This window comes from Rhinopithecus bieti, unplaced genomic scaffold (assembly GCF_001698545.2).
Source record: "Rhinopithecus bieti isolate Rb0 unplaced genomic scaffold, ASM169854v2 scaffold_9981, whole genome shotgun sequence".
Lineage (NCBI taxonomy): Eukaryota > Metazoa > Chordata > Mammalia > Primates > Cercopithecidae > Rhinopithecus > Rhinopithecus bieti.
In genome coordinates, this window is record NW_016806838.1 from 398405 (window position 1) to 424511 (window position 26107).

Genomic DNA, 26107 nt, shown 5'->3' on the forward strand with positions numbered 1-26107 from the left:
GGCCCAGAAATGAGTCCTGGTGCTCGGCAACCCCCTGCAGTGTTCCCAACTTTCTCTACTTTCAGCTTGTGGTCTGTGTACTTTTTCTGTCCACTCTCAATACCTTCTTTCCAAAGACCTGTTCAGAGTATGCTGGTCGCCTTGATAGTCTAGTCTCTTTCAGTGGGAGAGTTTCTTCCTGGCTGTATCTAGTTGGCCATCTTGGCTCCCTAAAAAAATTAACAGTGATTTTTGATACTTAGACCAAAGTGATTCTAAAACAAACTATGTTTATTTCTGAGTAAAGATTTCAGGATGACACCCTTTTCCTTATTTACAAAGTAGATCTCCAGCCCCTGTCCTGTGCACAGAATACCTGGGCAGGATATGTATCTCTGGAGAGAAAGAAAAGCCACTTAAGGTTGGATATCCTTTTTTTTCTCCAATGGGCTTTCTCATCTCATCTTAACTGAATGACTACTCTTTAATAAGTTAGGTATCTCCAATGTTCAAAAGAAATTTCATTCCTAAGAAAAGGGGACTAGAATTAATACTGTGCTGTGTTACAATATTGTCCATAGGTTATTATCTCCTCATCACCTAATCCTTCTCCTCCCTTTCTAACAGTTTTAATTTTCATTTGGATATCCGTGGGGATTCTGAAGCACTGATTCCACTCCCAGCTCTGTAGAGATGGAACACTTCCCTAAGACAACCAGCACATAACATCCCTCCCCCCTCTCTCCTTTACAATAGTGATTGGTTTAGGTATTGGCAGATGTTTTAAGCAGGAAAATTAACTGCTAGGGTTTCTGTTGAGACTTCTGGGTCCAAAATAATCATTCCTTCAGGATCTTCATAAAGACACATTTGACCCCAGAAACTGATGCAGCTGTTTTGAGACTAGAAAAGCAGACAATATTATGCTGAAGTTGATAATATAAAACAGAGCAGTAGAAGGAACCTGACTCCATGACAACATCACTGAGCTGCTGGAATGACCTCTTCCTGAAGCCAGCATGAGCCACAGGTTTTTCACATACATAAAGCAATGCATTTCCTTCAATATATAAATAAGTATGATGTGTCTTTTCTGTTCCTTGCAACCAAAAGTATCCTCAGTAATATAATTCCCTTAAAAGCAAGAGTTTTCTTTCAAGAATTATTGAACTCCATGAAACCTTGTATTAGCACTTACTAATCATGTAATTGCTTTCTAAATAACCTGTGCTTTTTTAAAGGCCTGAGCTTCATTTACTTTGGTTATATCAGTAAAGACTGTCAAATGCCTGTCTCAGACACTGATGACACCCACTGCTATAGAATTATGGCCCTGTTCTCCAGGTGCCATAGATGTTCCACACACTCCTGAGCCCAGGACTCTGACTCTGATGTTGCTCTGAGCACCTGTGCCCTGAATACTGGGACCACCACTGCCACAAAAATGCCTGTGCCCTAGAACCGGTGCTACTGTGGTTACCAGCATGCCCTTGTGACAGACCCAGCACCAAGAGGATACCTTTGCTTAGGACTTCCCCCAGTGTCCTAGGAGGCCCCAGGAAAAATAATAGCAGGAGGACCACAGCAACCTTTGACACTAAGGCCCTCTAAAACTTTCATCACTACTGCTGCCTTCAAATACATCTACAACCTTGGCCACTGAGGACCCCCACAGTCCTGCCAAATATTGATTACAGCTGATGGAACTGCACAAACTATGCCACCACATCCTATTCACTTAGCATAGCACTCACTCACAAATGAAAATATTTCCCCACAAATCCAGTCCATCAGTCTTGAAGAGATGACTGCTCCCTCAAATGCACAGATATCATTGCAAAGTCATAAACACACACACAAAGGAAAAATGACATTACCAAAAGACCTCTATAATTTTCCAGTAAGAAACCCTAAAGAACTAGAGATCTATAAGCTTCCTAAAAAGGAATTCAAAATAATTATTTTAGAGAAACTCAGCAAGATACAAGAGAACTCAATAATATCAATCAGAACAATAATACATGAATAAAACTAGAAGTGAAGCAAAGCGATGGAAAGATAAAAAGAAAGCAAACATAAATCCTGGGGCTGAAAAATACAGTGAATCAACTGAAAAAATGCAATAGGGAACTTCAACAACAGACTCAACCAAACAGAAGAAAAAGTCTCTGAGATTGAAGATAGGTCTTTTGAAATTATCCAGACTAAGGAGAAAAAGTTGAAAAGAGTAAAGTAAACCTATGGGACTTAACGGACACTAATCATGAAACCAATGTATGCATCATAGAAGTCTCAGAGGAGGATTGAGAAAGGGGAAGAAATCTTATTTAAAGAAGTTATGGCTCAAATTTTCCCAAACCCTGAGAGAGATACGGACATTTACACCTGTAAAACTCAAATGTCTCCAAACATGTTCAACCCAAAGAGAACTTCACTATGACACCTTATAATCAAATTGCCAAAAGTCAAAGACAAAGAATTTAAAAGCAGCAAGAGAAAAGTGACTTGTCACATACAAGAGAACCTTTATATAACTATATTGTACTTTTCAGGAGAAACTTCATAGGCCAGAAAAGAATGGGATGATATATTCAAACTACTAAAAGAAAAAACACTCTGAAAACCAATAATACCATATCTGGCAAAGCTATCCTTCAAAAATGAAGGTGAGATAAAGATATTTCCAGACAAACAAAGCTGAAGGAGTTCATCGCTACTATACCTGCCTTATAAGAAATGCTAAAGGCACTTCTTCAAGCTTAAATGAAAGGACATAAATTAATAACATAAAAATGCATGAAAGTATAAAAGCCATTGGTCATGGTAAATATATAGTCAAAATCAGAATATTATAATCCAATAATGGTGTTATATAAATGTGTTTTAACTACAGAAAAAAAGATTAAACACAAAAGTATTAAACATAACTATAGCTACAATATTTTGTTAAGAGATACATAATATAAAAAGCAGTAAATTGTGACATCAAAAACATATAATGCAGGTGGGGGTGGGAGAGAAGTAAAATGTAGAGTTTCTGTAGGCAAATGAAGTTAAATTGAGTGCACCCTTGGATAGGAATGAGGTATAGTGTAGTACTGGTTTTATTAGGTTAAAATATATTGCTATAAGTATGTTTTCTGTAAGACTCATAGTGACCACAAAGCTAAAAGCTACAGTAGATATACAAGAGATAAAGAGAAATGAATTAAAGCTTACCACTACAGAAACTAACTATATCAGAAAGGAAGATAGCAAGAGAGGAACAAAGGAACAAAGGAACTAAGGAACTATAAAACAGAAAATTTTTACAAAATGGCAATAGTAAGTTCTTACCTATAATTAATTACTTTACATGTAAATGGATTAAATTATGTAGTCAAAAGTCACATAATAACTGAATTGGTAAAAAACAAAACAAAGCAAACAAACAGAAACAATACCCAACTATATACTGCCTATAAAATGCTCCCTTGAGGACACATATAGGCTGAAAGTGAAGGGGATGGAAAAAGATATTCCATGTAAATGTAAACCAAAAGACAGCAGGGTTAGCTCTGATTAGACAAAATAGACATTAATTCAGAAACTGTAAAATAAGACAAAGAAGGTCATTATACAATGATAAAGGGATAAATTCATCAAGAGGGTATAACAGTTGTAAATATATGTGTACCCAACATCACAGCATCTAAATATACAAAGCAAATATTAACTGATCTAAAGGGATAAATAAATATCAATGCAATAATAGTAAAGGACTTAAATACCCCACTTTCAACAATAGAGAGATCATCCAGGAAGAAAATCAATAAGGAAACATTGGACTTGAACTACATTTTAGACCAAATGGACCTAACAGACATATACAGAACATTTCATCCAATAGCAGCAGCATACACATTCTTCTCAAGCACCTGTATCTAGTATATGATATTCTCCAAGATAATTGGTCATATAGTAGACCACAAAAAAATTTAAGAAAGTTGAAGGCATGTCAAGTGCCCTTTCTTACCACAGTGGTATGAAACTAGAAATCAATAACAGGAGGAAAACTGGAAAATTCACAAATATATGGAAATTAACATACTACTGAATAACAATGGGCCAAAAAAGACATAACACTTCGTTTAAATTTTGAGACAAGTAAAAATGGAAACACATCTGATATGGTATGGATGTGTGTCCCCTCAAAATCTCATGTTGAAATGTGATCTTCAGTATTGGAGGTGACCCTATTGGGAGGTGTTTGGATAATGAGGGGAAATCCCCCATGAATAGCTTGGGGCTGTTGTGTGGCAATGAACTACTGCAAGATTTGATTATTAAAAAGAGTTTGGGACCTCTCCCATTTCTCTCTTGCATTCTCTCTTGCCATGTTGCATACTGGCTCCCCTTCACCTTCTTCCATGATTATAAGCCTCCTGAGGCCCTCACCAGAACCAGATGCCGGCGCTATGCTTCATGTACAGCCTGCAGAACCATGAGCCAAATAAGCCTCTTTTCTTTATAAATTCCCTAGTCTCTTCATAGCATTCCTTTATAGCAACACAAATGGACTAACACAACAACATACCAAAACTTAAAGAATGCATCAAACACAGTTCTAAGAGGGAAGTATATAGTGATAAACACCTACATTAGGGATAAAGGAAGACCTCAAACAATCTAAATTTACACCTCAAGGAACTAGATAAAGAAGAATAAATGAAGCACAAAGTTAGCAGACATATGGAAATAAAACTCAAAGCAGAAATAAATGAAATAGAGACTAGAAAACAATTTAAAAGTCAACAAAAGGTTTTCAGTTAAAAAATTAAGCCTTGAAAAATGATACATCTTTTGGTGGACTGATGAAAAGAGAGAGAAGACAAATAAATCAGAAGTGAAAGAGGACAACAGATAACATGTAGGATCATAAGAGATTACTATGAGCATTTAAATAAAACAAGTTAGATAACCTAGAAAAACTAGATTAATTTCCAGAAACATAAAACCTACCAAGACTGAATTATAAAGAAATAGAAAATCTTAACAGACCAACAAGTAAGGAGATTGAATCACAAATTAAAAGTCTCCCATAAAAGAAAAACCCATGAACTGTTTCCCTTCTGAATTTTACTGAACATTTAAAGAATTAATACAAATTATTTTCCAACTCTTCAAAAAAATTGAAGAGAGAACACTTCCAAACTCATTTTACAAAGCATTACCCTGACACAAAAGTCAGACAAGGAAACTACAAGAAAAGAAAACTACAGGTCCATATTCTTGATGAACATAAATGCAAAGCTTCTACAAAAAAAAAAAAATACTAGCACTTGTATTCAACAGTAAATAAAAGGATCATACACCATGATCAAGTAGTATTTATCCCTTGGATGCAAGGGTGGTCCAACTTATGCAAGTGAAGAATGTCATATACCACATTAACAAAATGAAAAGCAAAAATTATATGATTTTATCAATGGATGCAGAAAAAACATTTGACAAAACTTAACATCTTTTCATGATAAAAAACTGTCAACAAATTGAGTATAGAAGGAAAGTACCTCAACATAATAAAGGCCATATATGACAAGCCCACAGCTAACATCATACTTAATGGTTACAGATTAGAAACTTTTCTCTGTGACCAGGAACAAGACAAGGATGCCACTCCTGCTACTTGTTTTGACATAGTACTGGAAGTTGTAGCCAGAGCCATTAGGCAAAAAAAGAAATAAAAGGAATCCAAATTAGAAAGGAAGAAGTAAAATTATGACTGTTCACAGGTGATATGATCTAATATGTAGAATCCACTGCCCCCAAAACACTGTTAGAACTAATAAATGTACTCAACAAAGTAGCAGGGTACAGTATGAATACACAAAAAATCCATTGCATTTTATATACTAACTGAAAATCTGACAAGGAAACTATGAAAGCAATCCCATTTATAATAGCATAAAAATGAATAAAATAATTAGGAATTAGCTAAACCAAGAAGATGAAAGACTTATACATTGAAAACTATATACCATTGCTGATAGAAATTAAAGACATAGATGAATAGATGTGTATCCCATGTTTGTAGATTGGAAGACTTAATAATGTTAAAGATGCCAGTGCTACCCAAAGCAGACTGCAGATTCAATGTAATCCCAATGATGTTTTGTTTTTTTTTTTTTTTTTTTGGCAGAAATAGAAAAACCTATTCTAAAATTTATATAAAATTTCGAGAACCCCAAGTAGCCAAAACAATCTTGAAAGAGAAGAACAAAATGGAGGACTCTCATTTTCTGATTTCAAAACTTACTACAAAGCTACAGTAATTAAAACAGTGTGCTACTGACATAAAGATAGACATGTAGACCAATACAATAGAATAGAGAGCCCCAAAATAAACCCTGGCATATATGGTCAAATGATTTTTGACAAAGATGCTAAGACCATTCAATGGGGAAAGGGCAGTCTTTTCAATGGATGGCGCTGGAAAAACTAAATATCTACATGCAAAAGAATGAAGTTGGACCCTTACCTAATACCATACACCAAAATTAACTCAAAATAAAATAAAGACTTAAAACTGTAAAAATCTTGGAAGGAAAAACAGAGCACAAGCTTTATGACATTGGATTTGGCATTAATTTTTGGATATGACACCAAAGGCACAAACAGCAAATGAAAAATAGACAAAATTGGACTTTATGAAAATTTTAAAATTTTGTGCATCAAAAGACGGTATCAACAAAACAAAAAGGCAACACACAGAATGGGATAAAATATTTGCAAATTACGTATCTGATAAGGGTATTAGTATCCATTATGCATAGAGAACTTCTAAAATTCAACAACAACAAAATAACCCAATTCAGAAATGAGCAAAGAACTTAAACAGTCATTTCTCCAGAGAACATACACAAAGGGACAGTAAGCACATGAAAAGATGCTCAACATCATTAATCATTAGGGAAATGCAAATCAAAATTCCATTGAGATACCACCTTACACCTGTGAAAATTGATTATACAAAATGAAGTCATTTATGTCATACCCAACTAAAATGAGTCAAGAAGCCATGAGAAAAACACTAAGGTTACATACACCTGGTTTTATTTGTTTGTTTGTTTTTTTAAGTCTTATAAGCTCAATCCAGATCTGCATGGACCCAACCATAATTTAAAGACCCACCTGGCAACTGCTGAAACTCACCTATCAGAGCTCACTAGCTCTTGTAAGATGCTGCCAGCACCAGTGAACTTTCTCTCAAAACAATTTGTACAACTTTCCCTTGCCCTAGTAAACCCTAACCATTTCTTTGTTCTGTCGGCATAACAGAGGCCACAGTCTGTGTGTGTGCCTTGAGTTGCAATTCTATTCCTTATGTATTCCAAACAAAACAAACAAAACCTCTTGCTTAGAGATTCATCTCTATATAATTTTGAGTTGGCACATCCATTAGAATGACTACTGTAAACAAAGAAATTAACAAGTGTTGGTGAGGATGTGGAGAAATTGGAACCTTTATGCATTATTGGTGGGAATGTAAAATGGAAGAGCTGCTGTGGAAAACAGTATGGCAGTTATTCAGGCATTTTAAAATTGCTGTATGATCCAGCAATTCCACTTCTGGATATATATCCAAAGGAAACAAAATCAGTATCTCAAAGAAATATTTGCCCTCCAAGGCTCATTGCAGCATTAAACACAATAGCCAAAATATTAAAGCAACCTAAGTGTTGATTGATGAATGGATTAAAAAAGTGATATATATATTCCATATATATTCTCCATATATAATATATATATTCTCCATATATAATATATATTCTCTATATATACAATATATATTCTCCATATATAATATATATTCTCCATATATAATATATATATTCTATATATATAGAGAGAGAGATACGGAATATTTTTCAACCTTATAAAAGGAAATCCTGCCATTTGCAACAACATGAGTCAACCTGGAAGACATTATACTAAGTGAAATAAGCCACACACAGAAAGACAAATCCTACATAAAGTCATTTATATGTGTAATCTAAAAAAGTTGAACTCAGTGAAACAGAGAGTAGAATGGTGATTACTAGGGGTTGGGGATTGGAGATACCAGGCAGAGAGTACAAGCTTTCAGTTACAAGATTAATAAGTTCTGGAGATCTAGTGTACAGCATGGTCACTATAATTAATAATAATATATGATACAATTGACATTTGCTAAGATAACAGATCTTAAGTTTTCTCACCCCCACTTCCCCCAGACACACAAAAGGTAACCACATGAGATGATGGATATGTTCATTAGGTTGACTGTGGTAATCATTTCACAATGTGTGTGTATGTGTATATATGGGTACATGTATATATGTGTGTGTGTATATAAATATACACATAATCATCTCATTGTGCACTTTAAATATATATAATTCTTGTCAATCTTACCTCAATAAGCTATAAATAAAATAAACCATAAGATCATTTCTATTTTGCAAGTACTTAAACTTAATTAAGTCAGTACTATTCCTTTGCCCCTTTTCCTCAATAAGAAGCTGATGTAATTAGGCTTTGTGTCCCCACCCAGATCTCATTGTGAATTGTAATCCCTATAATCCCCATAATCCCCATGTGTCAAGGGAGAGGCCAGGTGGAGATAATTGAATCACAGGAGTGGTTTTCCCCATGCTGTTCTAGTGCCAGTGAGTGAGTTCTCACGAGATCTGATGGTTTTATAAAGGACTATTCCCCCTTCACTCACACTTCTTCCTGCCGCCCAGTGAAGAAGGTGCCTTCCTTCCCTTTCACCTTCTACCATGATTTAAGTGTCCTGAGGTTTTCCCAGTCATGCTGAACTGTGAGTCAATTGAGTCTCTTTCCTTTATAGATTGTCCAGTCTTGGGCAGTCCTTTGCAGCAGTATAAAAATGGACTAATACAGAATGTTTACAAAGAGATACCCAAATTATTAGCTCATAGCTCATTTATATGGAAGTTTTATTTCTAGGAGAAGTAACCATAGGATCACCATTAGAACAATGCTGGCTGCAGTCAGGAAAACAATAGCTCCAGAGCATGCATTCCTAGTAAGAGCCACGTATAATCTTCCTAGTGAAACGGAAAACAGTATCTCAAATCAAGAAGGGCTGAGGTTCTCCAATTCTTCATTCTTGCTGTCCCATCTGCTCTTGTGACTGAGCATCAATGAGTTTGCTGTCAGATGTGCATAGAGGCCAATACCATGGCACTGGCTTTTGAGAAAAGTAAACCTTTATTTCAAGTCCACTGGCAAGGAGACAGGAAGAAATGCTCAAATCTATCTCCCCAAGCTGGAGGCTGGGGTAGTTTTCATAAGCATAGGGTAATGATGTGTGATCTGATTGGATCTTAACAATGAGGTGATGTTGGGAAGCATGATCTGACTGGATCCTGCCATGGGTGATGACAGTGCTCTGATTGGATCCTGTATCCTGCAATGTGGTGTATGCTGCTTAATTCAGTCCCTGCTCCTTGGTCCAAGCACTTATGTTCCCTCTGTGGTTGCACATTAGTTATCTGGGCATGCCCTGGTTACATGACCTTCACCCTGGGGGACCATGGCAACTGAAAAGCAACTCACAACATTGTTACATAAACGTCTACACCAGATTGGTTTGATGTGGTTACACTTTCTCATCTCCTTTTTTATTTTATATATTTCCCATTTTCTTCTTTTTTTAAAAATGTTTTCTTCTTTTCCTTCTCATTCAATTTACCCTTATCCCTTTCTTCTCTTCCCATTTTATTCTATTTTTTTCTGTATTTAATATAAAGCATCTGCCTTCCCACTCTACCAGATTATGCTTTCACGGGCATTCACAATCAAAAGTTTGGTACCCCAGACATAATGTTGCGTGTATAATGGATATATTCTTTATAATTTTAATGCTGTGTGCTAAAATTAAAAGGTTTGGCAAACTGTATCTTCTAAAATATTTTTTTTCCTCATTTTCCTTAACAAGTTCCTCTAGATCAGTATTCTCAAAATGTGGTCCCCAGACCACCCGTATTGACATTACCAGGAAACTTGTAATAAGTGCAAGTTCCTGGGCCCTGTCCCAGATCTCGTGACTCAGAAACTTTGGGAGTGGGGCCCAGCAATCTTTTTAACAAGCCCTCCAGGTGATTCTGATGCACTAAAATTTGAGAATCACAGGTGCTAGATTATTTTATCTACTGCTACCATGTTGATTTTATTTTCCTGAGAGATTTCTCAGGGGAATGAGGTTGCTGAAAAAGTACTTCTGCTTTAATTTGATAGCTGTGCTTCAATGAATGATGCCTTCTGTAGGCTACCTTCTCTGAATTCCAGGGCAAGTTCATTCATTTTCATAAGCTGCAGCTGGTGGCAACTAGGAATATACTTCAGACCTTTTGCTCCTGGCAACAGTGACAGCTTTCCAGCACATGCTGGCATTACCTGCAATGACTTCTGGGAGGAAAAAAGAGAGAAATGTTCTCTTTAAAAGTGACAGAGGTATTCAGTCTCAAAATCGAGACATCTAAAATTAAAATCATCAATTTTCCCCAATATTAGCATTCCTTCAGTACTCTCCTCCTATCACTGCTGTCTTAGACACCTGGGTTTTTGGAGTTATCCTTTACTCCTCCTTCCTTCTGGCCTTCTGTGTACACTTTCCACTCCTTAAACTAGGTCTTCTTAGCCAGGTGCCATGGCTCACACCTGTAATCCCAGAATTTTGGGAGGCCAAGATGGGTGGATCACTTGAGGTTAGGAGTTTGAGACCAGCCTGCCCAACATGGTGAAACCCTGTCTCTACTAAAAATACGAAAAAATTACCTGGGTGTAGTGGCAGGTGCCTGTAATTCCAGTTACTTGGGAGGCTGAGGCAGGAGAAAATAGCTTGAACCCCAGAGGCAGAGATCACAGTGAGCCCAGATCGCACCACTGCACTTCAGCCTGGGCAACAGAGCGAGACTCTGTCTGTAAATAAATAAATAAACAAACAAATAAAATAAAAAACAAACTAGGTCTCCATCACCTCAGCATCAGATGACTATTCTCATTGCCTAACCCTTCTCCCTGACTGTATTATCTCTTATTTCAATCCATCTTACTCACTACATACAGATAAGTTTCCCTTAAATAATAATCTCTGATTGTCACTCTCTCATTAAGATTCTGGTGCCACTACCTGCTGGCCAAACTCATTAGCCTAAAACTCCGGGCCCTCCATAATCTGACACCAGCCTTACCTTTCTAAACATCTGAGAATGTCCTCCCCAGAGCGTCTACTTGCTGTTCCTTACTACAGAGCACCCACTCCTCCCCTTGCCCGTGTTTTCTGCTGGCTCTGGAATGTTCTTACTCAACAAGTCTACTTATTTAATGCCTCTTCTGCCATCACGGTCTAGCTCAAGTTTCACCTCCATATAAAGTCAACGTTAATCATGCCAGGTTATAGGTTCTCTCCAGACTCCAAATTTTGTTTCCCTTGTTTCTACCTTCATCTGTTATAATATTGTGACCTCTTCCATCTCTCCATGTGCATTGCTAGCATTGTGTTGTGTAGGTCTGGGTGTTCTCAATGCCTGTGTAGCCTTCCTTAATGAGGTATTTAAATACAAATGCAGAAAACATGCAAGTACCAATTATTTAAAGAATTTTCAACATGTTTATAGTTTAATGAGCTTTATTTGTAGATGTGTAATGTTGTTCTTGTAAGTGTAAAAGAAAAATCTGTTATAAACAATGTGCCTCATTATTTTCACTGCTTTGACGTTAGAAGTATTAAGAAAACATTACCTACATGAACATAGCTTAGCTTGCTTCTGAAGAGCTTCTGTAAAATACGAATTTACAAGGCCCATTTTCTTTGACATAAAACTTTTCCATGTCCTAGGTGTGTATATGTCAGTTTCTGTTATTTTACACATTGAACAAAATTCAGTAACATAGTAAAGGCTTTAAAAAACAGTATGTTTTTTTTTCACTGTAAAGAAAAAAACTTTAGTGGCTAATTGAGGTAATTCTATTAGAATATCCAAATATTTGGATTTGAAGAAAATTCAACTTTTCCTTTAAGATACCAAAATCTTAATGTAATATAAATATCAATACTATCTTAATAGCTAGGTATTAATTTAATAACTAAACTAACACTAAAAAATAGAAAAGAAAAATATTAAGCCACACAAATTCAAAATGTACACTATGAATTGGCCAAAAGCCTGAGCGATCATTTATCTTTAAAGGAAATGTAGTTTTATCATTTTTAAAAACATCACATAGACTAAAATTAATTAAGGAAATTCTGCCTTATAGATTATAGTAGAAAATTATTTTAATACATTGGTAAATATTATTTCTAATCTTTTTTTTGAAATTTTTTATTATTCCTTCTGTTCCCCATTCTACTTTCTCTACAGATTTTTTCTAACATGTTTTTCTGCTTCAAACGTTTAAAAATTTATGTATTTATTTATTTGTTTATTTTATTTATTTTTTAATGGAGACGGTTTCACCATGTTGCCCAGACTGGTCTCAAACTCCTGAGTTCAAGTGATCCACCTGCTTCAGCCTCCCAAAGTACCGGGATTATAGGCATGAGCCACCATGCCTGGCCTTTGCTGGCCTTTAAAATGTACTTACTTTAAATGACAAGTAAAAATGGTATATATTTATGATGTACAATATGATGTTTTGCATATGTACATGTTATAAAATGGCTAAGTCAAACTATTTAAGATAGGCATTATGTCACATACTTTTTTTTTTCAGGTGAGAACACTTAACATCTACTCTTGGTCTGAACACAGTGGCTCATGCCTGCAATCCCAGCACTTTGGGAGGCCGAGGTGGGTGGATCACCTGAGGTCAGGAGTTAGAGACCAGCCTGGCCAACATGGTGAAACCCCATTTCTACTAAAAATACAAAAATTAACTAGGTGTTGTGGCGGGCACCTGTAATCCTAGCTACTCAGGAGGCTGAGGCAGGAGAATCACTTGAACCCAAGACGCGGAGGTTGTAGTGAGCGAAGATCACACCACTGCACTACAGCTTGGGCAACAGAGTGAGACTCTTTCTCAAAACAAACAAACAAACAAGCAAAAAAACTACTGTTTTAGCAACTTTCATATTGTCATTAACTGTAGCTACCATGATATACAATCAGTATACTGAACTTATTCCTCCTAACTGAAATGTGTCCTTTGAATAACATCTCCCCAACTCCCCTAACCCCAGCCTTTGGTAACCACTATTTCTAATTATTTCTAATCAAAATATACACAGTATTTCTAAAATGTTTAATATTGTGCTCTTAGCTTATGAATGTTGATCTTGTTTGCATTTCTCGTTTGCTTAGCAAATTATTTTAGTGATCTAGGAAGTATTTATGGAAGACCTCCGATATGTTGTAATAATACTTCAAGAAACCCTGTTTCCACACCTAGTTATAATTGTTCAATCAGTGCAGTCTATTGAGGGGCACTTTCATTAAAGTCCCAACACTGTCACATGGCACGTTCAAACCCTCTATGAACCAGCTCCTGCTGCACTGTCCACCTTCATCTCTCATCACCTCACCTTCTGCAGGGTATCAACAACTTGCAGGTCCCTAGATACTACTTTTCTTCTAAGTCTGTCCCTTGGAATGGATTTTCTCTCTGCCGAGTGTACCTTCTTCACTTGCACAGCTCCCACACTGCACCTCCAAATTGTTGACTGTCTTTATCACTTGTTGCAGTGCCTCTAGGGACTTGAGAGGAAGAGTGGCGGGGCCTTTTATCCCAGGATGCTGAACTCAGAGAAGCTGGAAATCACTGCATTTGTCAATAGCAAGCTAATATTAGAGAAGGGCTTAAACCAATGATAATAAGATAGGATTTATTTGAATAAAGCAAGGAACCTACAAAACTGTTCTATAATTCACAAATACAAAATTAGCCAGCATTTTTCTAGTGCTGCCAAGTAAACATTGAATGCTAGGAAGTCACTACTTAGTTATTTGAAATGCCGACTTAGTTATTTGGAAAAGTGAGCTCATTTAATTTACTTGTAGGAAGGGAGCTAAGTACTGAAAGGAAGTGGTTACTTTATGCAAGTGGGAGCTTGATGTCTAATTTCACATATTGGTGCTTTTTGCCTTCTTTCCATTTGATAGGCTGGCTCACACCTTCCATGAAACACTTTCTTTATGGGGTTGCAGACACACCACCTTCCTTTATTATTCAGCCCTTTGGCCTACTTCTTCCTCATCTCCTTCACTCATCTTACTCGATTTCCTGACTTCCAACTTTTGGATTATCCCAGGGCTCCTTCCATAGATTTTCTTAAAATCAAGTCTATTTAACTCACTCTCTAAGTGATCTCATTCTGCCCCGTGGCTTTAAATAATTGTCTAAATAATGATAACTCTTATATTTATAAATCTTCTATCTCTGACCCTGAATGAATCCTTCCTAATCATGGGGCTCATTACTTAGCTTCCATTCAACATCTCCCTTGGATATCTAAAAGGCACTGGTCTATAGAGAGCTGTACTTAACAAGTCCAAAACTGAGCTCCAGATTAGAATTCCCTCAACCTCCTCTTCCTTCAATCTTCCCCATTTCTGAGGTAAATAACAGCTGTATCCTTGCATTTCCTCAAGTCAAAAACTTTGGAGTCATCCTTGACTCCTTTATATTCATCACATGCATAATGTAAACCATCAGTCCATCCTGCAGAATATATCCAGACTCTAACTGTGGCTCACAACTATTTCTCCCATCCTGGTCTAAGTTATCACTTTCTATTGTCTGGAAAATTGTAGTGGCTTTCTTATCACTCTTTTCGTTTCCATCCATCTCACCCTGTATTTTATTCTCAGTGTAGCAACTGCAGGATCCTTTCAGAGCTTGTCATACTTCTCAAAACAGTCTAGTAACTTCCCATTTTAACATTAGCCTTATCATCATTACTCATTCTTCTAACTCTGGGTTTTTGCACCTTTTATGGCTCACTCTCTTATTTTATTCTAGGGTCTGATAAAATGTCATCTCATCAGAGAGGCCTTCCTTCTCTAAAATATTTTAGCCCACACCTCCATCAGCTTTCTTTCCTGTTCTTATGTATTATTCTACTAGGTATTCTACTAGAATTTAAGCTTCATGAGAACATGAATATTCGTTTTGTTTCCTGGGGTGACTTCAGTGCTTAGAAGTATATAAAGCACATAAAGACACAATAAACATCGAATGAATGAATGAATGAATGGGGGTCTTATTTTATTGTTAGAACTCTTAGTGTATAATCTAAGTGTCGCTTTACTGTTCCCACAAAAATCACTTTTTTTCCAAAGGAGACGAGAGAAAAGACAGGTGTGTTACATTCACACCCTAGTTATCCATTCAAATTTGACCCTTAGTGTTCTGCAATCTTTGCTGAGCGCCCAGCTCCTCCACGTGCTACCACTCACAACACTGAAGATGAGATGCTGCTTTTTTCAGATCATCTCCAGCAGAGGGAAGAAAGTGAGGCTACTCATGCTTCCTGCCATTATATCACCTCTTTACTTTCCACTGTACTATGACACAAGATAGTGTGAATGTATCAGTTCTTAAGGAATTTTTAGGGTAAACAAATTACAGCATAGGTATGGAAATATTAAAATTGTACATAAAATGCTTCTTTTCCTATAGTCCCAGAGAAAAGCACTTAAATTGAGCACTTCACAGAAGGTTCCTTTTTCCTAACCTTATATGCCTTTACATGGCAATGTGTTTGTCTCTTTGCAAAATGTCACAGAGCAACTCCTTTTAGTCTCATCCCTCCTCTGAGAAGCTGATTTTACTCCAAGATACACCACCCTCCCTCCATAGGTCATTTCTCAGTCTGAGTACAGAGTAATATGAGGGGCTTTAGCAGGACCGTCCATGGTTGTTCTTGGGACTTGAGTTCCTCAGAACTGTCCATGGTGGGCACAGGCACACTATGTCCTTAAGACCTGCCCAAATATTACTTCTTTAAATTTTCTACTGAATGGTTGATTGTCATTTCAACATCAGTCTCTTTCTCTCTTTTATACATTTCCCAAAGACAATCATCTTTTTTCCTAATGCATGCTATAATCTAAATCCTTACGGAGGAAACTAAATGTTTACCCCCAAATTATTGAGGCTGGTCTCTCTCATGGTAAAGTTAGTGCATTATTGTAAGGAACAGTGATAGAGTTTGCCTCTGTGTCCCCACCCAAATCTCATGTTGAACTAGAATCTTCACATTAGGAAGAGGAGGGGCCTGGTGGGAGGTGATTAAATCATCGGGGTGAACTTCCCCCTTGATGTTCATGATAGCGAATGAGTTCTCATGAGATATGATGGTACAGAAGTGTGTGGCACTTCCCCTTTGCTCGCTTTCTCTCTCCAACCACCATGTGAAGAAGGTGTTGCTTCCCCTTCACTTTCTGCCATGATGGTAAGTTTCTTGAGGCTTCCCAGTCATACTTCCTGTTAAGCCTCCAGAACTGTGAGTCAATTAAACCTCTTTTTTTCATAAATTACCCAGTCTTAGAGAGTTCTTTTCACAGTGTGAGAACAGATGAATACAAACAGTATTAGCTCCCTTTCTTTATACCTTGTCTGCTTATTATTTTTCTTTCTATTCTTTAAACACATTGTAAGTCCTCTGGCTTGCATAGTTTCCAACAAAAAGTCTATGTTAACTTTTAATGTTTGTTGTTCTTTATTTACGATGTCTTTCTTTTCTGGCTACTTAAATTTATTTTTAATCCCTGGGTTTGTTTATTTATTTATTGCAGTTTGATTATGATTTGCCTTAACATGATTTCTTTTTTCTGTCTTTTTTTTTCTCTTTTTTTTGTTCTGAGACAGAGTCTTGCTCTATCACCCAGGCTGGAGTACAGTGCTGGGATCTCAGCTCACTGCAAGCTCCGTCTCCTGGGTTCACGCCATTCTCCTCCCTCAGCCTCCCGAGTAGCTGGGACTACAGGCCCCCGCCACCACGCCTGGCCAAGTTTTGTATTTTTAGTAGAGACGGTGTTTCACCATCTTGGCCAGGCTGGTCTTGAGCTCCTGACCTCATGATCCACCCGCCTCGGTCTCCCAAAGTACTGGGATTACAGGCATGAGCCACTGTGCTTGGTTGTTTTCTTTTCTTTTTTTTTTTTTTTGAGACAGAGTCCTGCTCTGTTGCCCAGGCTGGAGTGTAGTGGTGCAATCTCGGCTCACAGCAACCTCCACCTTCCAGGTTCAAGTGATTCTCTTTCCTCAGCCTCCCAAGTAGCTGGGATTACAGGTACACACCACCATGCCCAGCTAATGTTTTTGTATTTTTAGTAGAGATGAAGTTTCGCAATGTTGGCCAAGCTGGTCTCGAGCTCCTGGCCTCAGGTGATCCACCGGCCTCGGTCTTCCAAAGTGCTGGGATTACAGGCGTGAACCACTGTGCCTGGCCGGCATGATTTTCTTTATATTTCTTCTGCTTGGGGTCATGGTCTGTAAATTATAGTTCTCAAAAAAAATTGAAAATGTTTCAGCTATTACTTTCCAAAATATTTTCCCTCCTTGCTCATCTATATCTCTAATAACATGTATGTTAGACTTCTTTATTTTATAAGTTAATAATCTATTTATTTTTCCTTTTATTCTATGTACTTCATTTTAGATATTTTTCTTTGTTAAGTAAGTTTCATTATCTTTTCTTTGGCAGTATTTCCCATCTGTTAATCCCATCCAGTTTAGTTTTCATTTAAGATACTGAATTTTTCATTGCTAGAAGTACAATTATTTTTTAAATATCTTATCTTTCTCCCGTCATCATGCTGTTTTTTTCCTACCTTTATAAACCTGTGGAGTATATTAACTATTTTTAATGTCTGTCATTTCTGGGCCTATATTTTTTCAGTGGGCTTTCTCTTGGTTTGGGGCCATTTTTCTGTTTTGTTTTTTCCAAGCCTGTTAACTTTGAATAGATGGCAAGCCATAAATGTTAAGTGCCATGGATACTGGGCTGTGTCGTGTCCTTTTAGTTTAGACTTTATTATGACATCTAGTTAGTTGCTTAGAAAAACAACTTTTCAAAACTTGTTTTTAAGCTTCAGTAAGGTAAATCCAGAGCATCATTTAATGTAAAATAATATAATCCCACTACTAAGGCAATACTCATTTAAGAGCTCTAGCTAATGGTCCATGTGCTATATGATGGTCGGACTTTTTCTTGTGTGAACACAGCCTCCATGTCTTGTGTGAGCTCTTGGCCTTATTCAGGTTCTTGCGCTTTGATTTTCCTTTCATTGTTCTTTTTCAGCCTCAATAGTTTCCTCTCACACGTGCAGAGATCAGAACTCTGCCAAATACTCAAGTAGACCGCTCTCTAGATCCCTGGAATACTCTTGCTCTCTCTATATGAAACTTCTTCTTTTCTAATATTCTTCTCTACAAATTTTAGTCTCCTTAACTTGGCTCAACTTAATAATACTCTCAGACCTGTGTGGGTATTTCTGTCCTTGCACTGTGGCCTGGAAACTGCCAGAAGCAGGAAGCTGAAGCAATCAAGGGGTTCATCTCATTCTTTACTTCCTCTGGAGATCTTTGTCCTACACTGGATTTTGCCCCATTTCTGAGTTAAGGCGGGAAGATAATACCAACTTTTGTTACTTTATCATGGCCAGGAATGGAAGTTCCAATTGGTTAAGTTTGACAAAACCTTAGTTGTGAGAAACTCTGAACCTTCATACAAGTTAGCAAAATTGTTTTTTCTTAGAAACAGTGCTGACTTTGATGCAAATCAGTAAATATTAGGCATGTCCTATTTCATAGACACTGATACTCTTTTAGAATAAATTATCTTTAGCATTTGCAAGTAAGTAGGGTTACATTTGCATCATAAATATTACTGAATAATTGATGTGATATTTAGATGGCTTATAGCAACACCTGGAGTGCTCCAGATTTCATTTGAAATACAGTCAAGATGTTTCAAGAACAGCAGTGGGGAAAAATCTAACTATTTGATATGAATATGAGATCATCAATATGTATGCCTTCACTCATTCAATCAATAAACATTGAGGATTTAAAGATAAGATATAGTTCCTGTTTTTTGTGAAGACTGTAGTCTATAAAGGAAGACAGACATGCAAATTACTAGCTGTAATATAGTAAGATATAGTAGGATTGTAGGATAAAGACATTAGTTAAGGGATATGTAAAGTGCCACAGAAATACAGAGACCAGTGGAGAGGGCAGGAAATTGAATCTGCTCTATGGAAAGCATCACTTTCCATCACTATTATTCAATTAACATTATTAAGTACTAATAGTGTGCTGTAGTGTGCTGTGCACTGTGCTAAGGCCTCATAATACAAATCCTCCTCAGGGAGAGCCATGGCTAACAAGCAATCACAAATGTGGTGCAGTAGCAGCTGTGGGTAAGATGTGACCAGGGAACCATGTGGTGGAGAGGACAGCCCCGAGGACAGTTATCAGGAATGCTTCCAGAGGAGATTGAGCCTCAGAAAGGGAAAGGCTTGTGGCCCAGAGCATCATCATTCAGAGAATGTCAGGTAATATAACGTGGCTAGAGCCACGTGGTATCAAGTGGGAACTCTGGGGGAGAGGAGACTGCAGAGATAGGTAAGGGGCGGATCTTCAAGGGCTGGCTGTTTTCTGCTGTGGTGTTTGAAGATCTGTGTTTTAGAAAGTTTACTCCAGTGGTAGGATAAAGGACAGAGTAGAGGGAAGTGAAACTGGAAGCAATGTGGAAGCTAACTTGATTCAGTAATCCAGGAAATAAATGATGAAGAACTACACTGAGGGAGTCATGGAGGGACTGGAGATAAGGGGTTAAGGAGGGGAATTAAGAGCTATTTAGGAGAACAATAAAAAAAGGACTTGGTGCCTAATTGGATATGGAGAGTGATGGAGAGGATTGAGTCTATGACAATGTTCTGTCTCGTTGGACTAATTGTATCATTAAGGGCTGTGTTTCCTAAACGGGTTTCCCAATCCTGCAGAGAGTTCAAAACAACCCAATGGGACACAAGGAAAAATAACAGAATTCTATTTATACTTTTTTCAGTTTTTTAGTTTCTATTTGTATGTGTCTTAGAAAATAGACACTAAACAGTGTAGTATATGTGTGTAATTTAAAATAAATGAGTATCAATATATTGCAGGGCATGCTGAAATATTTTATTATCAAGAGTGTGTGATCAAAATGCTTGGGCACTCTAGAGACAAGGAATGCAAAAGGAAAAGTGGATTTGGAGGTCCTAGGGAATTTGATGTTCCTGTAGAACATTCAGGCAGTAATTTCCAGTGGGCAACAGGGTCTAGACTTAGGTAGGACTGTCCAACAGAGCCTTCTGTGATCATGGAAATGTCTTAAATATACACTGTCCAGTATAGTAGCCCATAACGACATGCAGCTTTTGAGCACTTGAAATATGGCCAGTGCAACCGAGGAACTGAAATTTTCCATTTTGCTTAATCTTACATTTATTTATTAAATGTATTTAATTATTTAATTATATTAAATGTATTTAATTATTGAAATAGCCACTTGTAGCTAATGGCTATGATACTGCAAAGCACAGTCCTAAAGAGAGAGACTTGAGACTGTCATTTATTGAGAGCTCCCACTGGTTCAGCACTTTATATACATTTTAAAGCAATTTAATCATCCCACTACCCTATGGAGTAGGTGGTATTAAGAAAGTGAAGAGTTCAGTTCTTACTCTATCCTTTTTTTTTTTATTTTTTTTATTTTTTGTTTTGAGACGGAGTCTTGCTGTGTCGCCGGGCTGGAATGCAGTGGCCGGATCTCAGCTCACTGCAAGCTCCGCCTCCCGGGTTCACGCCATTCTCCTGCCTCAGCCTCCCGAGTAGCTGGGACTACAGGCACCCGCCACCTCACCCGGCTAGTTTTTTGTATTTTTTAGGAGAGACGGGGTTTCACCGTGTTAGCCAGGATGGTCTCGATCTCCTGACCTCGTGATCCGCCTGTCTCGGCCTCCCAAAGTGCTGGGATTACAGGCTTGAGCCACCACGCCCGGCCACTCTATCCTTTAAATAGGAAAAGAGTATATTGTAAAGAAGAGCATGTTTACTTTGAAATATGTGTACTGTCTAGATATTCTCTGTTGGCAGATATTTATACATCTTTCTCAATCAAATAACAATTGTATTCTTTTCTTTCAGGTGGTTTGCTCTGTTAGAGGTTCAGATATGTGTTATTTTAATACTTTATAAATATGACTGTAGTCTTCTGGACCCATTACCCAAACAGGTAAATGTTTTCAGAATTTTGAGTATCATGACTAATTATAAATATGACATAACCACCCCCACCTCCCCCAATTTTAATTACTAGAGAGGAGCTGACATTTCCTCACTTAGGCCTGATCTTAACAGGTGCCTTGGATTGAACCAGACTGAGAAGATACTCGGTCTCCTTAATTCAGGATCTAATCTATGTACCCAATTACTACCTGGCTGGGCCTTAATAGCAGTCTTTCCACCACTTCCAGTGTTAGGAGCTCTTCAATGCACTTATCAATTTGAACACTTTTCCCTGAGTTAAATAAACATGGCCCCAACTTTGCCCTTCTTTTTCTTTTGTTTTTTTTTTGAGATGAAGTCTTGCTCTGTTGCCCAGGCTGGAGTGCAGTGCCGCCATCTCAGCTCACTGCAAGCTCCGCCTCCAGGGTTCACTCCATTCTCCTGCCTCAGGCTCCCCAGTAGCTGGGACTACAGGCGCCCGCCACCACACCCAGCTAATTTTATTTATTTATTTATTTTTTTTTTTATTTTTAGTAGAGACAGGGTTTCACCGTGTTAGCCAGGATGGTCTCGATCTCCTGACCTCGTGATCCCAAAGTGCTGGGATTACAGGTGTGAGCCACTGTGCCCAGCCACTTTGCCCTTATTTTCTAGAAAAGAATGTCCGTGATCCAAAGGTGAACTATTGTTTTCAATGCAAGTCATAGCCCTTGGTGCATCTGAAAAGCAACGGCATGGAAAAAAACTAACCTAGCAGTAAAAACAGTGAACAGAAATGAAAAGGTCATGACTTTATTCCTACTTCAAACTATTGAATATTCCAGTCATTTAAGTTTTCTGTAGGTCTATTCTCATAGATCAGTGGCTCTCGAATTGGTGTGAGCATCAGCATCACTAGTAGGGCTTGTTAGAACAGACTGGATAAAGGTGCTATTTATCACTAGAATTTCTGATCCAGTAGGAACCAGGGAGGGGCTACAGAACTGCATTTCTTTCTTTTTTCTTTTTTTTTTTTTTTTTGGTTTTGTTTTTTGTTTGTTTGTTTTTGAGACAGAGTCTCCAAGGAGTGCAGTGGCACAATCTCAGCTCACTGCAGCCTCCACCTCCCAGGTTCAAGTGGTTCTCATGCCTCAGCCTCCCTGGTAGCTGGGCCTGCAGGTGCACACCACCATGCCTGGCTAATTTTTTGTATTTTTAGTAGAGACGTCGTTTCACCCTGTTGGCCATCTGCTGGTCTCCCAAAGTGCTGGGATTATAGGCGTGAGCCACAGCGCCCGGTCCAGAATTTGCATTTCTAACAAGTTCCAGGTGATGTTGCCGCCACTGCTGCTGGTCTGGGTGCCACACTTTGAGGACCTCTGTTGTAAGAAATAAAAGGAAGTTCAATTTAAATCCAAATGTTTGGAAATCATGTGAAAACTTTGGGTAAAGGGTACTATTTAAACTGGGGCTGAAGATCAGAAATTAAGCATTGCAATCTCAGAGCTATTCACATAGCATTTTGTGCTTTGATTTACTCTTGATATAATAAGGCTAATGTATGGAGAGATAAATAAAACTCTTGGGTGACATTTCAATAGGAATTATGTAAGTGCATAAGTGACACAAAATATTTTATTACTCACAAATATGCACATTTCAGCATTTCACTTGATTTCTTTTGCACTTCTATTTTGAGGACAAGTAACTTATCAGCGATGAAGAGCTCTCAGAATCTTATAATGAAAGGGAACTCAAAACAACTTTCACAAAGGTTCTCAGCTACCTGCTATGTTGTTGACAAAATGAACATCAGGGTCAGACTTTATGTACATCAAATAGTAGTTCCTGATCCACTGAGTTGAATGTCACAATTTTGCTCAGGATTAAACTCAACATACAAAGATTTTCCCACCAGCAAGAGGACATCAGAATGCCTTTTCAGATGAGAAGGATGGCATTTGTTAAAACCATGGAGATTAGTAATTTTGACTAATTCCTTAGGCAGGATTTTTCCTAACATTTTCTTCCTAAGAATTCTATTATCTGTATTTAATTTCTTATACTATTTTGTATATGTCCTATTTATGTTTTGACACTACTGAGAACATTTTTTAAAGAAAAGATCTCTCATGTTATAAAAAGTACAAGTCTGAGTGAATTCCCATGATCTCAAAGAGCATTTTATTTCAAAATTATTATTCTTGAATGAGAAACATCAATTAACATTATTTAACTATTGAACTTGTTTCAATAAATTATAAAATCAGGTGATCAGAAAGTGCAGGAAATGGCCTTCAAATCACCAGGCTCTTCTAGGAGAAGGCAGGGATGGGTTGTCAAAGCATGTCGTGAACAGTCTATTGTCTGGTGCAGGGAAATCAGTGGACTTGGAAACCAACTCCCTTGAAGGAATTTACTTAACATAGTAGAAAAAATCAAATGCTAGAATCTCTAATTTTAATTTTGCAACAGCCCAATGTTTCATTTTACCTCAAAGGGCCTTAAGTAATGTAATGTTAATTCCCTTCCATTATGAACCAAACAAAAAGGAAATACTACAAAGTTTAAGGATCTGTGATCAGGCAGCAGTGTCCTGATGGTGGCTGTGGGGGCTGTTCCATTTTGAGCATTAAGGAAGAGTCAACTTTAATTCTCTTGCAAAAGCAAGCACATTTTTGCTAACGTAGTGGGTTTTTATTTCTTTGTATGGTTGGTTGGTTGTTTGTTTCATTTTACTTTTTGGGTTCATAGAGCCTTAGGAAATCTCACAAAGCACATGGATCCCCTTTGTAGAAAAGTGCATACTTCTTCATACACACAAAGTTGTGGATGCAATTTCAGTGGGTTCATGGACCCCTGTGACTTATTCTATCAACTCTCTGAAGAATCTCCTTGCTAAAGAGCCCATTTTGTGCCCTATTTCATTCAAACTTGAAAATAGACTGATTCTAAATTAGATCCACCTCATCTTTCCTCATTCCTCATCTCCCCTCAGCCCTCATGGTTGACAGAAAAGGTTCCTTTTCTTTTTTAATCCCCAAAACCTCAAAAATCTCTTTGTATTATTTACGATACACTGACCTCCGCTTGACCCTACACAGTTTCATATCTTATTTCTAACTCCGGTGAAAAAAGTCAGAACATTTGGAATCTACAAAGTATCTTTATGGAGGCTACAGAGCAAGACTCCGTCTCAAAAAATATATGTATCTTTCTGGAAAGTCGTGATCATGAATACACTGTAAGTGGTTCACATCACCAACTCCACATCATTCTTTAAACACCTATAGCCTGCAGTAGGGAGATCTCACCCAGCGATTCTAAATGAAGTGTCAGTTTTTGAGCCAGAATTGTAGAAAGAGCCTTATTTGTGGTAACCTCTTTAGCCAGATAAAGTGAAGGGTGGCAGGCCCATAGCCTTCAGGTGTGTAAAACTAAAGAGATTGTTATTAGAATAAGGAATTGTATTCTTTTTCTTCTGCCTGAATGGAAAGCTAAAGTTGATGTTGGACATTGTGAAGTTCATCGATGCAAACATTTCCCAATTTGAAAAACCTAAACTGTGTACATTTTAGAGAAGATTACAATGGAATAAACCTTAGGTCTGAAAATGTGGTCTTATGTCTCTTAATTTCTATTTCTTCTGCATTTCTGTTTTTAGAGTTCTCTACATTTGGTGGGTGTCCCCCAGCCAGAAGGGCAATGCCGAATTGAATATAAACAAAGAATATGACATCTGTTGGGCCTCACAAGGGCCAGGGCCTTCTGCAGGAGTGGCACCACCCCACCTGGCAGCACCTAGACCTGAGCTCTACAAAAAAACACTGCTTCACTTTGTTTTGGGACTTAGTTCAAGAACACATTCAAATGGCGCATGCCTTTGGTATCTTCAACAGTAGACCAAGAATCTAACATCACTCTCGGTAATATAGAGACCGGAATACATGGTTTAGAGGAAATGATCAAATGATCCAAAAAAAAAAAAACCACATTTTTAAAGAAGTTGGAATCTGATTTCATGCATAACTGTATTAAAACATTTAATAGATATAATGTCATTTGAATGAAAACCTTATCACATTAAATTCACTGTGAAGGTAGCATACTTAAATCTGTATTTTGAAAAGACTATAAGGCTTAGATTTTTTAAATTTAATAATTATTTCTACAAATTTCTATTTTCTTAATGTGATTCTCAACTAACAATTGGAACTCCTAGGCTCCATTAACATAATTCTTTATTGTAAACATATCTAATGCTAAAAGTAATAAAATGATAATTTCTGAGAACTATGAGGACAGGAATGGTGTCTTACATTCATTTCTATACTTTATTATGCTCAGGATTATACCTTCTCTACAGAGTATATTCAGTAAATGTATGTTGATTGATGTATTGATTTATATTTTAATTAATGTGGAAGCACTATTTTGACTCAAGGTGTTTGCAATTATAGTTTGGCAGATATCATATTTTTGCTAATACATAGAAACACAAATACAATGGTGTGCCAAGACAAGTAAGTATAGTGGAATCTCTTAAAGACTTATAACTGTCAAATATTTACCATGAAATCCAGAAAAGAAATCTTACCGTGTTCAGGAAAACATATGACACTAATAACAGAGTGAACACTTATGTCATAATTTATCTTCCAGTATTCCATAAAGAGCTGCTTGCCTCTCTTATTTCACAGCAAGGAAGTTTTGTGTGGTACATGTTGTTTTTCTGTGGCTTATTTGCTTCCCTGGGCTAGAATTATCCCATGAGGTTGATAATGATTGCTTAGTCATCCATTTTCTACTAGCAAGCACATGACTCCCTAGGAGAAAATTAAGTACTTTGACGTGCATTAACTCTTCCAGACTAATG

At 37.4% G+C, this 26107-nt stretch overlaps 1 protein-coding gene across 2 annotated transcripts in view; it reads left to right on the forward strand.

Moving 5' to 3' along the window:
- The window catches only part of CYP39A1 (cytochrome P450 family 39 subfamily A member 1), a 100712-nt gene extending 75086 nt beyond the window's left edge, over nucleotides 1–25626 (forward strand). The window contains exons 11-12 of one of the 2 annotated variants that reach the window (XM_017878069.1): nucleotides 21172–21259; nucleotides 24896–25626. In XM_017878069.1, coding sequence (XP_017733558.1) covers nucleotides 21172–21259; nucleotides 24896–24967 — 160 coding nt within the window. In that variant the 3' untranslated portion in view covers nucleotides 24968–25626. The remainder of the gene's footprint in view (nucleotides 1–21171; nucleotides 21260–24895) is intronic. The other variant, XM_017878068.1, reaches the window with a different exon arrangement.
- Nucleotides 25627–26107: the final 481 nt, after the last annotated feature.